This window comes from Chenopodium quinoa, unplaced genomic scaffold (assembly GCF_001683475.1).
Source record: "Chenopodium quinoa cultivar QQ74 unplaced genomic scaffold, ASM168347v1, whole genome shotgun sequence".
NCBI classification, from domain to species: domain Eukaryota; kingdom Viridiplantae; phylum Streptophyta; class Magnoliopsida; order Caryophyllales; family Amaranthaceae; genus Chenopodium; species Chenopodium quinoa.
Window position 1 is genome coordinate 1361369 of NW_018742455.1, and position 17612 is coordinate 1378980.

At 35.8% G+C, this 17612-nt stretch overlaps 2 protein-coding genes across 2 annotated transcripts; one reads left to right on the forward strand and one right to left on the reverse strand.

The window, feature by feature from the left end:
* Positions 1-1485: 1485 nt before the first annotated feature.
* On the reverse strand, positions 1486-2553 carry LOC110717533. The gene has a single exon (XM_021896262.1). The coding sequence runs from the start codon at positions 2551-2553 to the stop codon at positions 1486-1488; it is 1068 nt and encodes a 355-aa protein (XP_021751954.1).
* A 1374-nt stretch (positions 2554-3927) lies between these two features.
* LOC110717542 (putative disease resistance protein RGA3) lies at positions 3928-11527 on the forward strand. The gene is made up of 4 exons (XM_021896270.1): positions 3928-4137; positions 7101-7289; positions 8606-8926; positions 10478-11527. Exons 1-4 carry the CDS (start codon positions 3928-3930, stop codon positions 11525-11527), a joined length of 1770 nt encoding a protein of 589 aa, XP_021751962.1.
* Positions 11528-17612: the final 6085 nt, after the last annotated feature.

Sequence of the window (17612 nt, forward strand, 5' to 3'; positions counted from 1 at the left end):
TGAGAAGTAGTAGCTGATTGATTAGACCTACTACTCCCCAATGGGCTATTATGCCCAACACTTGCTAATGGAGAAATAGGAGTGGGCTCAATGATATGGGCCGGCCTAATTTCGTGAATAAGGGGGGGAGGAGTAGTAGACTCACCATCAGAAGACAAACAATCATAATCATTAGGAGAAGGCTTGTGATTTGACGAATTAGGAAAAATGGATTCATCAAAAATGACATGGCGAGAAATTATTACTTTGTTGGTAGAAATATCTAAACACCGATAACCACGATGAAAAATCGGATACCCAAGAAAAATACACGGGGTAGAACGAGGACTCAATTTATGGGAAGAGGTAGCGGAGAGATTAGGATAACAAAGACATCCAAAAGTACGAATATGATCATACGAAGGAGCTTTATTATAGAGTATGTGCACCGGTGTGAGATAATCAAGAAGACGAGTAGGCCGGATATTTAACAAATAAGTGGCAGTGTGCAAGGACTCAACCCAAAAGGATAGAGGGAGAGAAGCATGAAATAATAGAGAACGACAAACATTATTTATAGACCTAATCATACGTTCCGCCTTCCCATTTTGTGGAGACGTATTAGGACACGAATGTCGCCAAATCATGCCATGAGTTTGAGAAAAAATGGTGAAGCTATCATTATCATATTCACGACCATGATCGCATTGTAATGCTTTAATAGACACATTGAATTGAGTTTTGACATACGTATGAAATTGCACAAATGTCGGATAAACCTCAGATTTGGATTTTAGTGGAAAAACCCATAAATAGTGAGAATAGTCATCAAGGAAAAGTAAGTAATACCGAAAACCAGTATGACTATGGATAGGAAAAGTAAATAAATCAGTATGGATTATATCAAAAGGAGTACAAGTCTTAGTAGATGAGACGGGAAAAGGAAGCCGACAATGCTTGCCTAATTGACAGCCATGACAAACAGTGAGGGCATCCCCTTTATTACATTGAATTAATTTTTGATTTCTAAGAAAACTAAGAGCTTGATCACCCGGATTTCCCAATCGATTGTGCCATACTTCAGAGGAAAGAACCGCAAATGCAGTAGAAGGAGATGATGATGAAGAGTTTGGAGAGAGAGGATAAAGGCTGCCAGTACTATTGCACCTCGTCACTATTTTCCCCGTCCGGAGGTCCTTCACAGAAAAACCAAATGGGTCAAATTCAACAGAGACAAAATTATCGGTAGTGAACTGACGGACAGACACTAGATTCTTAATGATACTAGGAGCAAAAAGAATGTGTTTAAGAGTAAGAGGGGGGGAAAGGTTTAGAAAGAGTAGTAGTGCCAGAGCCCTTAACTGGTATTTTAGATCCATCACCCACTAAAATATGCGAATTAAAAGAACGTCAATCAACTACAGAAGAGGGAATACCTGAAGCATTCATAAGATGAGAAGTAGCGCCAGTGTCCATATACCAATTAGGATCTGAAGCTTGAAGATTCTAAGTATTGAAGAAAGCCGGAAGATCAGTAGGTTGATAGGATGAACCAGTAGCAAGGAAGGCAGCATTAGGCTGCCGTGGAGTAGGGCCCAATAGCCCCTGCTGATTCGGAGGGACTGGTGGTTGTTGCTGTCTTGATTGCGCCCTCCATTGCATCGGCATTGAAGGATATGGGCAAGGCGGATAGTATGCAGCCCAAGGGGGAAAATAATATTGTTGCATCTGGTTCTGATTGTGCTGTGAACCCCGAGCAGCACCACCTTTACTGCCTCCTCCTTTGCTGTTCTTCTTTCCACCCTTTGGCTTAGCAGCCCCAGCAGAAGAACGACCACCATTATGCGGTTGTGAAGACGAATGAGAAGCATCAGATGCAGCAAGCAATACCGTGGAAGAAGTAGGCGAGGCAATCTTATTTTTCTCAAGGCTAACGCGATCTAACTCAAGCATAGAACACGCTTTAGAAAAAGAAGGAAGTGGATTCCCCTGTTGAATCAGAGTAGCCACCATGCCGTATTCCGGGGTCAATTTCCCAGCCAATTGAAGAACCAGGCGTTCCTCAAAAATTGGATGACCGATCGCAGCAAGTTGATTAGAGACCGTCTTCAATTGATGACAATAATCAGCAAGAGAAACACAAGACGCCAATGTAATTGAACCAAATTGATTCTCCAGATGCACAACTCGAGTGCCTTTGTTGTCTTGAAAAAGGTTACGTAATGTATCCCAAACCACCTGATCCGTAGCCTTTTCATCAAGAATGCGGTACAAGAACTCGGTTGAAATCGCGCCATAGAGCCATTGAAGGACGACAGCATCAAGTCGCTCCCACAAGTCGTTCTTGATATCCGTAGGTCGGGAAACCTTCGGATCAATATGATCAAGAACATTGTAGACCTTGGCACTGTTGCGGAAGAGTGTAGCCCATGGATTATAAAGCACCTTGTCACCGTCCAAAATAAGAGGCACAAGACTGCGAATGTTAGTGACGGCGAACGCCGGATGATAAGTGTTGACAACAGACGTTTTGACATTGTTATCATCAGTGTTAACATCATCACCCTCACCCATTATAGAAAAGCAAGAATTGAAAAAAGAAGAAGAGAAGAGATCAGGGAAGAACAGAGAAAAAAAAAATTCAGGATCGAAAACAAACGGTGGCTAGAGTTTGCTCTGATACCATGTAGGAATATGGAATTCTCCCTCAGGAGGCTTGCATTTCTATTTACAATATATATATAGGGTACAATACAAAACCTACTTTACATAAACAGACTAAGCTAAATATAGACACTATTAATTACATAAATATTGTCTAACACATATGATTCTTTTGGAAGTAAGTCTTTGAGCTCCATTTTTCCCTACTATGTTATGGAAAAAAAAAGATCAATATATACTAGTAGTATTTGCAAGTTTGTATATAAATCTATGATTAATCTCTTATCATTACATTAATTGTGGCACCAAGATTTACCATTTAAGGAGAAACAAAGAAAGCAAAATTCAACCCTTGTTAAACCAATTTAGACAAGCCTTCATATTAAATCCTTTACACAAGTTCGGAAAATAGAAAATGTAGATGTACTGATTCTTACAAATCAAATCGATAAACAAACAAGGAAGAGGAGGATAAAATTACATACCTATAACTTTTTTTCCCTAGTTGCTTATGGAAGAAAAGAGATGGAGAGATATGACAGAGAGGGACAATAGCCACAAGCTCACAGCTAGATAAGCAAAGGAGTTTGGAGAGAGAAACAAATGTGACAAAAAGAAGAGGGAAACGAGTTTGGATAAAATTCCTGTCATTTTTCATAATTGAAAGTGTTACTGTGTTAGAGGACCAATGCTTGACTTTTGTGTCACGATAGCTTCAATACTCTGTTGTTACTTGTTTGTTTGTTTTTTTTTTTTTTTTTTAGATTATTGAATACTAATTTCATACAAATTTAATATTATTTCCCCTTTCTGATCCCTTGTGGTTTTTTATAATTCTAAAATCTTCAACACAAATATGCCCTTAAAGGCCTTAATTAAAAAAATCGACGAGCATCCCGTGAAAAATTATACATATAAATCAAATAAATATTCAATGAGGATCCATCTGTAATTTTTTTTTTTTTTTTTTTTTTTTGTGAGAAATCCATCTGTAATTTAGTTGTAAAGGATTGACTTGAGCCATATTGCTTTAAAATACATTTAAGTACCAAGTAATGAAAGTGGAAGTGTTGAAACCACGTCTAATTAAACTAATTTACGAAATACATACTTGTATCATATTTATATGCATTATGTAGCTTCAACTCTAGCAACTGGTTAGTGGTTACAGCAATGTTGTTACCCCTATATATATGGCTGTTTCGATCCGATTCAACTCGAGCCATACTAATAATCATACACCACAACAAAATGAGTCAAGTCGTAAAGTGTATGTTCCTAGCCATGGCAATGCTTTTCATGGCTGTCTCAGGCACCCGTCCTTTGGTGGCCAACGAACCTGCAAAACACGATATTCATAGAAAACTTTTTGTTGGTCAGATTTTGGACGCAGTATTTGGTCGTTCTCCACCTGAGGCACCTGCACAAGTAACTGTATCAGTAGATAATCCTAATGCAGATCATTCGGTTTTCGTTATAGGACAACCTGTTGTCGTAGATCCGTAATTCCATATCCTTGTTATTCAGGCAGGAAACCTTAACAGTATTGCTGCCTTGATTATTCGGTTTAATTTGCGATCTTAAATTTATGTCTTATTGTTCATATACCATTGTGTGTTTCTTGTACGGTTGTACGTACAATATTTTCTTTTAACATGATGTGCATGGAGAACACATGTTTTGTAGTATTATAGGTAGGGCTGTCAAAAGCTAACCCGACACGAATTCGACACGAAATAAGCGGGTTTGGGTCAAGTATTCTCGACCCGTTTACATAATTGGGTCGACACGAACCCGACACGAAATTAAACGGGTTAGGTTTGGGTTGAAATTTTCAACCCGAAACCGACACACATAACCCAATTATATAAATGGGTTGAACGACAACCCGCTAACCCGAACCCGATACGCTTAACCTATTACTCCCTCCGTCCCTAAATTACATTCTTGTTTATTTTTATTATGTGAGGAATAAATGCTAGAAATAGGAATATAATTTAGGGATGGAGAGAGTAATTTAGTAGTAAAAAAAAAACAAAAATTTTATTCTAAACTTGTAATTTTGTAAATTGCCTTGGCAACATGTATACATTTAGGTAATTTTTGGCACATAAAATAGATTTCAACTATTGTAAATTAAAATTTGGCTCTTAATTTGGGACAATTCTTATGTATGATTGTGCTAAAGCAACCAACTTTAAATTCCTATAGTACTTTTGCTAAAATTACTAACTTTAAACTCTTGCAGTATCATTAATGCATTAATGATGTATGTCATTTTAATTTTGAAATTGAATATTATAGTTTATTACATACTATATGTCTATATGGGTAAAAGGTTACACGGGTAACCCGTTTAATAAGCGGGTTAGGTTTGGGTCAAGGGTTTTCAACCCATTTAATAAATGGGTTAGGTTTGGGTCAAGGGTTTTTCAACCCGTTTAATATCGACACGAACACGAACACGAACCCGACACGACAAGACTCGTTTGACAGCCCTAATTATAGGCTTATAGCTGCTCACTATCAGCAACTTTGATAAGTGACTATAGCAAATAGTAGCAGCCAAGTTTAAAAGAGAGCCTCAATTCCTCTTGTTGATAAATATAATATAATATTAATTCATTATTAAAGGATTCAAATTGTAGTATTATTATAAAACCTTTGTATGTACGTTTATGGGTAAAAATATGCATTTATTTACAAATTTGTCATTCGAGAAACATATTTTGGTTTATTTATCAATAGAGAAACTTGGAATTTCTCTAGATCTCACTACGTGAAAAAATGAATTTGGCACCGGTTCAAACCCGGCCTAAGGCACCGGTTTGAACCGGTGCCAATGTAGGGGGTGCCAAAAAGGGGTTAAAAAAGGCACCGGTTTAAACCGGTGCCAAAACTTGAAATTGGCCCCGGTTAACTGGTGCCAAAAAGGGGTTTAAAAAAATGTGGAATTGTTTTTGGCACCGGTTAACCGGTGCCAAAAGTTCCAAATATTTTAATTTTAATTTTAATTTTTTTTTATTTTTTTTTATTTTTTTTTAAAGAACATCAAACAATTAAAAATCAACTTAAATTATTTAGAACATCAAAATATAGATCGAATTTCAATCAACATAATCAAATATTTACAATATATAATCAAAACAATTTTACAATATAGATTAATACAGTAGTAGTTCAATTACAACATGTTAAAAAAAATATTACAATATAAATAAAAAAAATAAACTCAATATTCTTGATCTTGATTCTTCCATTTAAGATCTAACTCTAGATACCTGCACCAATTAAAGCAAAAAAAAAAGGATTAATATAATTAAGCTTCCCAAAAAATTAAACACAGAAAAAATTTGAAATCACAAAAAAAATTGAAATCGCCAAAAAAAATAAACCGAAAAATACCCAGAAATCAAAAAACCTAGATAAAAAATACCCAGAAATGGAAATAAATTGAAATCGAAAAAAATATCAAAATTGAAATGGAAATAAATTGAAATCGAAAAAAAACCCAGATAAAAAATATAAATTAAAAAAACCCAGAAATCGAAAATAATTGAACTCGAAAAAAAATTGAAATCGAAAAAATAAGAAAAAATATAATCCAGAAATCGAAAAATAAAAAATCAAAAACGAAAACAAAATATATTAAAATCGAATAAACAAAAATAAAAAAAATCAAAATTGAAATCGGAAAAAAAATAACCAAAAAATCGAAAAAAAAAATCAATATCGAAAACAAAATGTATTAAAATCGAATAAACAAGAAACAAAAATCAAAAAAAAAAAAATCAAAATTGAATTCGGTAACAAAATAACCCAGAAATCGAAAACAAAAAAATCGAATTAAAATCAAGAAATTATACCCTAACCTTGCTCATGCATGTGTTCGTGGTGGATTAAACCAAATTTTTTTTGATGAAACCCATAAAAAATTAAAGAGAAGAGATGGTGGCGGCGGCTTTGCGGTGGTGTTGTTGTTGTTGCGGTGGTGTTGTTGTTGCGGAGATGTTGTTGTTGTTGCGGAGATGTTGTTGTTGTTGTTGCGGAGATGTTGTTGTTGTTGGTGTTGGTGTTGTTGTTGGGAATGAAGGAGAGCTAGAGGAGAGAGAAGGGAGAGTAGAGGAGAAGGGAGAGGCGGAGTGAGAGGAGAGAGGATGTTGACTGTTTTAGGGTTAGGGGTTATATAAGAGGCCGGTTTTTTTTTTAAAATTATTAAAGGCCCGGTTCACAAAGGCACCGGTTCAAACCGGTGGCCTTTATGATTTTGGAACCGGTTTGAAGTGAACCGGTGCCTTTTACTCTGGTTCAGCTTCCCACCAATTTTGTAGGCCATTTTTGGCACCGGTTTGGACTGAACCGGTGCCAATTAGGGGGTGCCTTTTTGATATTTTCTACTAGTGTCTAAATCGTAAAAACTGATTAAGTTTTGGCATAACTAGTGCAAAGAATTGCAGGAATCATGGGAATCTTCCATTCTAGGGTTCAATCTTAAGAGCACTCTCACTCATGGGCATATTTTTGCCCATGAGGAGAATTATGTGAAAAAAAAAGAGTATTTTAGCTCCACACTCAAGGGCCGTAAAAAATATGACCGTGAGGAATTTGACAAATGCCCACAGCTATGGCAAATGGAAAATGCTACAGTAAAGATGGGCCCTCCATATTTTATTAAAAAAAAAAGAAGAAAAACAAAACTTGAAAATATAATTAGATGATGATGATAATGGGTAGGAGAGAGAAAAGGTAGGAGAGAGAGTGGTGTGGGGTTTTATTTTAGCCCATGGGTGTGTGAGAAGTTATAAAAACAAAATGCCCTGGAAGAAAAGTGGGAAAGAGGATGAGAGTGGTCTAAGGGTAGAATCTCCCTATTCTTTCGAATTATCCCCACTCTCATTTGCAAATTCAACCTAGATTGACTTGTAAGACTTGTAAGCAGTTTTGAATAGATGTGATAGTAGCTCTTTTTACCTCCGAATAAATTGTAGGGTTGTATAATGTGCATCATCAAACTTTTGACAAAAAATTGTATAGGGTTTTTGGAAGAAACGTGATAATTATATATATATATATATATATATATATATATATATATATATATATATATATATATATATATATATATTTTGAAACATGGTAGTTTTTTTTCGAAAATGAGAGTGCTAGGGACTACCCGTAATTTATTTGAGAGTGTTAGGGACTACCCGTAATAACACACTATCCGTAATAACATTTATTTCCTCCGTTTCTTTTTAGTTGACATATGTATTTAGTCAAGTCTCAAATAAATTCAACCCCCTAATTCCACATAATTCCAACCCCCTCCTACCAAATTTTGACCACTCTTAAAACCCTAACACCACCTAATTCCGACCCCTCCTTATCCAACACTAAATTCCGACCGTCCCTAGCCCCTCTCAAAATTCCGACCAATCGAGGTGAATAAATTCAGCTATTGGCTGGTTGACATGGAAGATTGAGGAAGATGAGGAGGAAAAGTTAAAAAGGGAGGGCCCTACTAACGGATTCCGTTTCATGAACAAAATCCATTAGTTGGGGGTGAAATCCAAGTTTTGTAAATTTTGTTGGTGGCAAAATAAAACTTTTTTTTTTTTAATGTAAGTGGCAAAAACCAATAAGTCGTTTTTTGGATGCAGTTAAAGTCAAAATTTCCTAATTTTTATTTGTAAAAAAAAATGGTCAAAAATGAAGGAGAAGCCAATTCAAACAAAAGCATAGACACATAGTAGTGTAAGTACAATAATATTTGAGTACCCACATTTAGACAAATTAAAGTGACTTTACAACTATCTAGTCCTGCTATAATGTCATTTTTTGACATCAATAATTCATTTCCCAAAAACCCCAAACAAAAATTAACCAAAAACAAAATTAATCAAAATAGTAGCTGATCTGATCAAGGATGGCCATTGGTGAGGCGTTTCTATCTGCATTTCTGCAGGTGTTGTTTGAGCGAATGCTGTCAACTGGAGGGAGGAAGTTCTTGAAGCTGATTGGAGGAGTTGATCTGCAAAAAACAATCAATAGATGGAAGAGAGATCTTACTAAGTTGGAAGCTCTGCTTGAGGATGCTGAGCTGCAGCAATTTCACAGTAAACATGTCAAGTTATGGCTCAATGATCTCCAAGATTTAGCTTACGACATGGAGGATATCATGGATCATTTCGCAATCGAAGCCCAGCGGTATGAGTTGGAAAAGGCAGAGGAAGATCAAGTTAATGCAGTAGATGATCACTCTCACCATGGGATTCTAGACAATATGGTTTGTGCTGCTACTTTTTTAATTTACTTTTCTCCATTAGACCCTAACAGGGCGTTTGGCACGTGGAAATGGGAATTTGGGGAATTATGGGTGGGAATTTGTTGTTGAGAATTCATGAAAGGGAATAAAAGTCCATAGTTTGGTAATTGTTAGGGATATGTTGATATTTACTAAGAAATTACATCAATGCCCTTACTCATATTTTTCCCCTTCCTTTCGCCCTTCTCATTAATGGCAATTTGGTCTTTTCATACCCTTCTCAATTCCCTTTCCCTATTACCAGCCTCCCAGGTAATAAGATTTTTCCCCTTCCTTTCGCCCTTCTCATTAATGGCAATTTGGTCTTTTCATACTCTTCTCAATTCCCTTTCCCTATTACCAGCCCCCCAAGGTAATAAGAATGTGGGAATTCATTGGGATTTTATTTCCCATTCCCTTAAAATAAACAAGGGAATTAGTCATGTTGGTACATATATTCCCATTCCCATTCCCACCTTCTTAATCCCACTTACGAAACACCCCCTAATTGTCACAATATTAGTTAGATACTACTTCGTCATATATATATATATATATATATATATATACTTAAGCCTTTTAATTTACTTTTCTCTCTAAGACCCTAGATACTACTTCGTCTTATATACTCCCTCCGTTTTTAAATACTTACTTCATTTCTCCATGTGTGGAGTTTTGGGAGAAATTGGAGAAAGTAAATATAGAGGAAGTGGGGTTAGTGGAAGGTAAATTAGATGAGAGAGAGTCTAAAAGTAATAAAATTGGGTACCACTAGTTGAGAAAAATGAATTAAATATTATAAAAGCTTTCCAAATAAAGAGATGGAGCAATTATTTAAAAACGGCCGCAAAAGGAAAGTGGAGCAAGTATTTAAAAACGGAGGGAATATATATGAAATCTTAAGCCTTCTGCCAAGTGTTGTCTTACTTTTATACTTGTTTGTTGTTAGACCTTTATAGATATTGTTTCTTACTTGCATAATAGCTCCCCTCCAAACCAACTTGATGCACTAAGAACTCGTGGTTCGGACTGCCCGCCTTGAAGTATCGGCCGTCACAAGTCCTGACCACCCGTACTCTGTCGCCCAAATAGACGTGAGTGCTCCTTTGATTTAATTGCTCGCTTGTGTTGCTTTGTGCTCACAAGTCTCTCAAGGCTCAAGGCTATTGTTCTTGCCGTCAAAAGGTTAAAGCGCGCCGCACGTTTCGGGGTCCAATATCCCGGACCGTGACAGTTATATATATGTATATGTATTACTTGCAAGTCTGCGACTTGCAACTGATGAAACAAGTTCAACTTTGAGACTAATTAAGATGAGATCTTATAACATTTACTTAACAGTGGACATGATAAGCTAATCCATATGACTATGTTAATTAATATAAGCTTATTGTTGTATTGATTAATATAAGGGGGAGTCTTGTACAAAAAATTATTAAAAAAAAATAACCATGAAGTTTATGTTGTTTTAATTTATATTTATATGAGGGGAAAAAGAAAGTTTCAATAATAACTCTTGAATTCAATTATCAGGTGCAAACCATTTATGCAAGTGGCTCAAGAGCCGCGGGTAGTCTCTCCACCTTGTTCAACCCTATTGATCAAGACATTCAAGACAAGATTGATGACATTTCAGAGCGCTTGCAAGATATACAAGACCAGACCCAGAGTTTAAGCCTCACTGCAGCACACATGTTGCAGCAGCAGACCCTCCAAACAGAAACTATTCGACGCCAAAGAGAATCTGCTTCTTTGGTAGGCAAGGTTTTTGGAAGGGATGACAAGAAAAACAAGATAATTACACTGCTATTGAAAGATGATCAGAGTGCTGAGAATTATGCTGTGATTCCTATTATTGGAACGGGTGGCATTGGGAAGACGACCCTTGCTCAGTATGTATACAACAATGAGCAACTGAACGGTTACTTTGATCTTAAGGCATGGGTGTGTGTCTCAGATGTGTTCGATGTCAAACGTATCACGATAGATATAATTAACTCGGTCACCAAGAGCAGTTTCGACTGTAGCAACTTGGATCAGGCACAAGTGAAGTTGCAGGAAGTGCTAAACAACAAGAAATTTTTGATTGTTCTTGATGATATTTGGAGAGACGAATATGATGATTGGTACAAGCTACAGGAACCTTTCCAATACGGTGCAGAAGGAAGCAAAGTGATAATGACAACCAGAATTGAAAGTATTGCAATGATGATGGTTAACAATCCTACTCAACGCAATATCATCAAGTTACAAAGTTTGTCAAAAGATGATTGTTGGCTTATATTTCAGCAGCATGCAAGAGTAGATTCTGACCTCACCGACTTGCGGGATGTTATTATGGAAAAGATCGATGGATTGCCTTTGGCCGCAAAAGCTCTAGGAGGTCTCCTTAAAAGCATTGCAGACAAAAACCAACACCGGAAGATATTAGAGAGCAAAGTTTGGGGTGAGAAGAGTAGTGTTTTGCCAGTTCTAAGGCTGAGTTACCATCATATGCCATATCATTTGAAGCGTGTCTTTGCTTATTGTTCTGTGTTTCCAAAAGATTATGTGTTCAAAGAGGTGGAAGTTGTCTTACTATAAATGGCTCAAGGCTTCCTGCCAGAAACCCAAACTGAAAGTATGGAAGATATGGGCCACATATACCTCAATGACTTGGTATCAAGGTCATTATTTGGAAAAATTCCGTATGGTGGAGGCGAGTTCATCATGCATAACCTCATCCATGATATGGCTCAATTGGTTGCAGGTGAAGTTTGTTATGTGGCTGATGTCGATGCACTGAGAATGTTACAAGAATTCGCCATTTATTTATCTCTAAGAATTTTCAAACATTGGGAAATGAAATCATGGTTCCTCGATTGCGAACTTTTCTATGCAACTATGATTTGAAATTTGAACATTTAGATCTCTTTAAAAACTTTCATTACATACGCACTCTAAGTTTATATTCGTATGTAATTGAAGTTTTGCCAGAATGTATTGGTGATTTAAAACACTTGTGCTACCTTAGTCTCGAATTCAAAAGCATAAAAGTGTTGCCACAATCTGTCGGGAATCTTTGGAATCTCCAAACATTGTGCTTGATAGGTTGTCACAAAGTTGAGAAGATTCCATATATTGGATTACTTGTTAGACTTCGTCATCTGAACATTGATGACACATCTTTAAAGGAAATGCCGCCTGGAATCGGGAAGTTAATAAATTTGCAGACTTTGCACAAATTTGCTGTGGCAATTGGAGGTGGGTTAAGGGAGTTGGGAAAGTTGAATCAGCTCCATGGAAGATTGTTTATCGTTTCCGGGCTAGAAAATGTGACAGAGGTTGATGACGCAGCGGAAGCCCAATTGTGTAAAAAAGAGAATCTAGATGGGTTGAATTTGAAATGGGGAACTTGTACTGATGAGGTTGATGACAAGACTAGGATAGATGTTGTTGAGAAGTTGCGGCCTCACACTTCCATCAAAAGATGTGAGTTGGATGGGTACATGGGCTCGAGATTCCCAAGTTGGCTGGGAGATTCCTCTTTCACTAACATGGAGGACTTAGAGTTGAAAAAGTGTCATAAATGTGTATGCTTGCCTCCATTGGGGCAACTAAGCTCATTAAAGAGTTTGCTGGTAGAAGATATGGATGGTATTAAAGAGGTAGGTCTTGAATTTTATGGGAATCGCTCAACTCCTTTTCCATCTTTAAAGAGACTTCGTTTGTCTTGTATGAAATCCTAGGAGAAGTGGGTGCACCCATCAGTTAACTACAAGGCATTTTCCATCCTTGAAACCCTTGATATGTATAATTGTCCATCATTGCAAGGCAATCTAACCTCCTCTTTTGCCTTCTCTTACAACGCTGAAAATCGTAGAATTGAAAAATATGGAAAGGCTTACTGGTCAATTGCTCAATTTCACCTCCCTCAGCTTACCAGAGGGTGGTTTACCTAGAAACCTGAGATCCCTTGAAATAAGAGAAGCCAACATACAGCAGGCGGTAACAGAGTGGGAATTGCACCTCTTTCATTCACTTCAAATTCACTTCAAATTCTCCAAGATAGACAAACCAATAAAAGAGTGGGGATTCCACCTTCTTACTTCCCTTCAATGTCTTATACTTATAAATGTAGGCAGCTGTGTTGATACAGTAGTGTACATTAGCTATCCTGACTTTCCCTCTTCCCAACCTGCACTGTATGGATATCAAAAATTGCCCGAAATTGGAATCCTTTGGTGACAATGGCCTTCCTCCACGCAGTTATGTTTACATTAAAGAGTGTGATATGATAGAACAACAATTGACAAGCGATCCCTATGGCCGTATTAAAACAGAGAATGGAAGATTCTCCCTGCCTCCGTAAACCAAGCTCTGCCAATTCAAGTAAGTTTGCTTAAATAATGGTCTCGCGTACATTTTTTATGTTTACATCAACTTACATTTTCATATATCTCACTTCTGACAGCTTGTTGATACAACAATCCTAACAGTCAATGGAACTTTACTTGAGCAAAAGATCATAAACTGGTTAGTATGAATTCCATCTCAGCCAAATTTATGCATTTTAATTTGAAATTTTATAAAAAGACATTTTCTATGGCTAATTACTAAATTCCAGACATTCCTTGCAGTGGCTTAGTCTCTATAAGTTAGGCTGATCTTGAAATTTCAACATACATGCATTTTCTTCAGGCTTGGACATTGTATTGGTTAAGAGATACGGAGTACATTAGTACATTGTATTGTCTTTGTGCCTACTTTTATTTTTGCACTCTCAAACAGATGATTAGTTTAAAGTTATAGGAAGATGTAGAAACATTATGACAATGTTGCTTTTGTTTTCTTTTCCTAATTTTAATAATAGTGGCAAGAGGGAGAACTTGATAAATCAACTAGCTGTATATATTTACATATTTTTCAATTTTCACAACACACTGCAGTTTAACTTCAGTTCGGATTAGAAATTAATGAACATTGTAGTCATACTCATACATACCTTTTCTATGTAACTTGATAGTTTCAAATTTACCTTTTTAGATGTTTCTAATATGAGCTATAAATAATAATATTATTATTTTGTTGGAAAAGTTATAGAATATATGAGCAATGTTCTGATATATTGTAAAATCAGGTACTTGATCTTCAAATGCAACTGTTTGCTCATGCTATGGTGCTAAGAAGCCTAACAGTAGTAATAACAGATACCATTCTAAGGTAATATATTGGAAAAGCTTGCCTTGTTTTCATTTTCAATTTAGGCCATGTTCGGTTTGATGTAAAAGGTTTTCATGGAAAATGAATTTTTCATTTTTTCCCATTTTCCTTTGTTTGGTTTGTTAAGGGGTGGAAAACAATTTTTCCAAGGGTGGAAAATTCCATTCTTAATGATGGAAAACATTTTTCTTCCCAAACAAGGGAAGCCACATTTTCCTCTCTCTTTCTTACCTCCTTTTTTTACTTCCCTCTCATTCATCCTTACATTTCCACTCTTATTTTTTATTTTTCTTGGACTTTTCTTGTACGCAACCAAACAAAGGAAAACTAATTTGCAATTGTGATTTTCTTTGAAAATATGTTTTCCATGAAAACTAATTTTCCATTGAAAATGTTTTACATTAAACCAAACGGGGCCTTAAGGTGTATGTTCGAGTGCTGCTGATGGTGATCTAAAGAATTATGTTACTTGTTTACGGTCTAGATTTTTGGCTGTCTTGTAACTATTCAAGTCTAAGTTCTATTGCTGAAATTATTCATTTGTTCTTTCAATTCTGTACCTCCTCAACTTGAAGTTTGATTATAGTTTTTTTTTTTTTTTTTGGATGAAATCCGTCAATGTATGACCATCTGATGCTATAAAGACTTTAGATTTCCATGTTGCATGTTTGATCATTGTTACCAACTAAAATGCTCTAACTTTACTCCTCTTTAATGTTCCTTTAGAAAATACTATCCTCCAAATAGCAGCTAGCATGAAGCTTCTTTTATATTTGGTAAATACAACATCAAGCATTAATTTCCCTAGGAAATTAATCTAAATATGCCATATTATCAAACCATTTTTTACTGAATTAAACACAAAGCCATTCTATTGATGCTAACCATTAACACAAATTAGCTCTATAAGGGTAGAGTGTCTAATTTACCGTGTTATATAATCATAATCAGTTTATTTTGTAATTGTTTCTATCATGATTGGAAGACCAAGACTAGCTGTTATAATGTCTCTTACTCTTAATCCAATTGAACCAACCTCCTTCAATTTGGGTTTATCAGTATAGATGATGAACTTATGAAATGCTGCGCAATCAACGAGCTTTTGGTGGGTTTTCCCGAGTTAAGTTAGCTTGCCTGACATAGAAAATCCACAGGACCTTGAAAATGTGTCATAGCTTTTAGGTTCTAACTATAGCTTGGTTGGGCAGAGTTCAGCTTCAACGAAGACTCAAAAAAATTGATTTGTTTTTCAATGTGACGAATGTGCCATTTATCTGTTCTCAAGTTTTGGTAGTTCAATAACAACCTGGTTTTCTTCTTTAGACTTGTGTTATTCCAGAGGTATCTCTGATTTAAAAAAAGCTCTTTGCTTATTTATTGTCTTAATTGGTTGATAATTCCAAACTAGTATATTCTGATGTTAATCTTGTAGTCACTCACAGCTTATTAATATTACTCTAATATTACTCTCCTTTTTTGCTCTGTTGATAAAACTTCCTGCTGCTTTTGTTTCCTACCTTTAGCAATCTTGTGAATAATGCTGAACGCCCATTGAAAATTTAGTTTTCATTCATGTACCCAACTTAGTAGTACGTCCCTATATGATGCTTGTTATTCACATACTTGCTACCTAACTATTAGTACTACCTCTGTTACTTTTTAGATGTAACAAAGGGGTATATTTGGTGAGAGATAAAAAAATTCCTTTGTTGCATCTAAAAACTAACGGAGGTAGAATTTGGTTTCATGCATATGATAAAACACATTAACGATCTTGATTTTCTTATGCTGTTAACTGTTGCTAATGACTGCGGTAGAAGCTATACATGAAGGATGAAAATTCAGTGGCATTGAACTATTGTATCGTTTTATCTGTTAGGGAATGAAGGGCAATGGAGTTGATTTTTCTTTTTGGACAATTAATTATGAGTAAATGCTTTCTCATCTGCTTACAGTAAACTTCTGTGAGTATTTATGTTCACTAAATTATATCATGTTTTCCCATATGTTGTAGATAGAATGATTGATTGAGTTAGTGATCTAGCACTTTAGTTATTGACCTAATAGCATTGCACATACCTTCTTATATCAGGTGACAAACATATTGGTTCTACACCCTTTGGCAGAAAGCCTCTCCAAGTTCAGACATTCATTCAAAAAGGGGCTTGGCAAATATTTCCGGCGACAAAACATATTGGTTCAACTATGTGAGTTTTTTTTTTTTTTTTTTTTTTTTTTTTTTTTTTTTTTTTTTGTGTGTGTGTGTGTGGCTTTTTTGTATTTTGTTTGTTTGTTGAATAGTTCCATTAAGTTGAATTTTCAACACAGATTCTAGTTTTTCAGATTCAAAAGTGAATTTACCGTTTATTTGATTTTTATTGATTCATGTACAAATACAGTTTCTTCTATATTTACGTACGTAAGGAATTATATTTGATAGGAATTGTTATCAAGAGTTAAAGTTGTTGGTCATCCAAAAAATGACTACCATAAGATAACATGGTATACTAAGTTCGATCTTATCATTATCACTTGGCGAGAGGAGAAAAGAAGAGAAAGTCATCAAACATTTTTTTTTCTTTTTCTTTTTGGGGGTAATACCAATGATGTTGGATTGATCATTGATGGTTACAAAAAAATATAGTTAAAGGCATAAATATTTGTTGGTATATTTTCTACTGAAACTAGTAAAGTACATCATTTTGAAGGAGAGGAATGCATAAAGTAACCAAGATCATGATAGCGATAAATTAAATAGATTGGCATTCGAGTATAAATATTTATTCCAAAATCAAATTAACAATACATAACATCTGAATTCCAAAATCAAATCAACAATACATGACATCTTTTGAACCATAAGTAGTTCATAAGAAGGTGAAATATGGCATAAGAAGACACCTTAAGTACTTTATATATACATTACAAACACACATATTATGGAAATTTAGAAAACATACACTCACAAATTATAAAGCATTAAACTCTAAGACTAAAAAAAGCGTAAAACTCCAGCTTCTCTCTCTAGAAAACCCCAACCTTATCTCCCCACCGCTTCCCCTGTTCTCATCCTCTGCTCGCCGGCGATCGGCACCCTTCTCCTAGCTATCGCCGGCGAGTCTTGGTCTCCTTTTCTAGCTTTAGTTTGCTTTATTTTTTAGGTGTTTGTTTGGGAATTGGAAACAAGGAGTTTCCACAGCAAATTTGTTCGTCTAGTTCATCGGTGGTTCTCGTTTTTTGGTGTCGTCAAGTGGTTTAGCTTCTTCTCCAACGAAACAAGGAGTCAAGGCTAGTCTTAACGCCGCCGTTGAAAGGAATTGCTTTAATTGTTTCCCGACGGTAAAGGTGAAGTTAAGGTTAGGGTTTTCTCGCCTAATTGAAGTCTGATTAAGGTGAGACGGCTTCCTTGCGATGGCTTTGACGGTTGATCGAAGTTTTTCGGGTGTGTTTCCATTCCGCCGGTGAG

Bases quoted from the DNA above. Each gene is read 5' to 3' on its own strand.
- LOC110717533 (XM_021896262.1), bottom strand. From the start codon at position 2,553: ATGGGTGAGGGTGATGATGTTAACACTGATGATAACAATGTCAAAACG.
- LOC110717542 (XM_021896270.1), top strand. From the start codon at position 3,928: ATGGCAATGCTTTTCATGGCTGTCTCAGGCACCCGTCCTTTGGTGGCC. The intron at 4,138-7,100 runs GTAGATCCGTAA...AAAGAATTGCAG, and splicing joins TTATAGGACAACCTGTTGTC to GAATCATGGGAATCTTCCAT. The intron at 8,927-10,477 runs GTTTGTGCTGCT...TTCAATTATCAG, and splicing joins ATGGGATTCTAGACAATATG to GTGCAAACCATTTATGCAAG.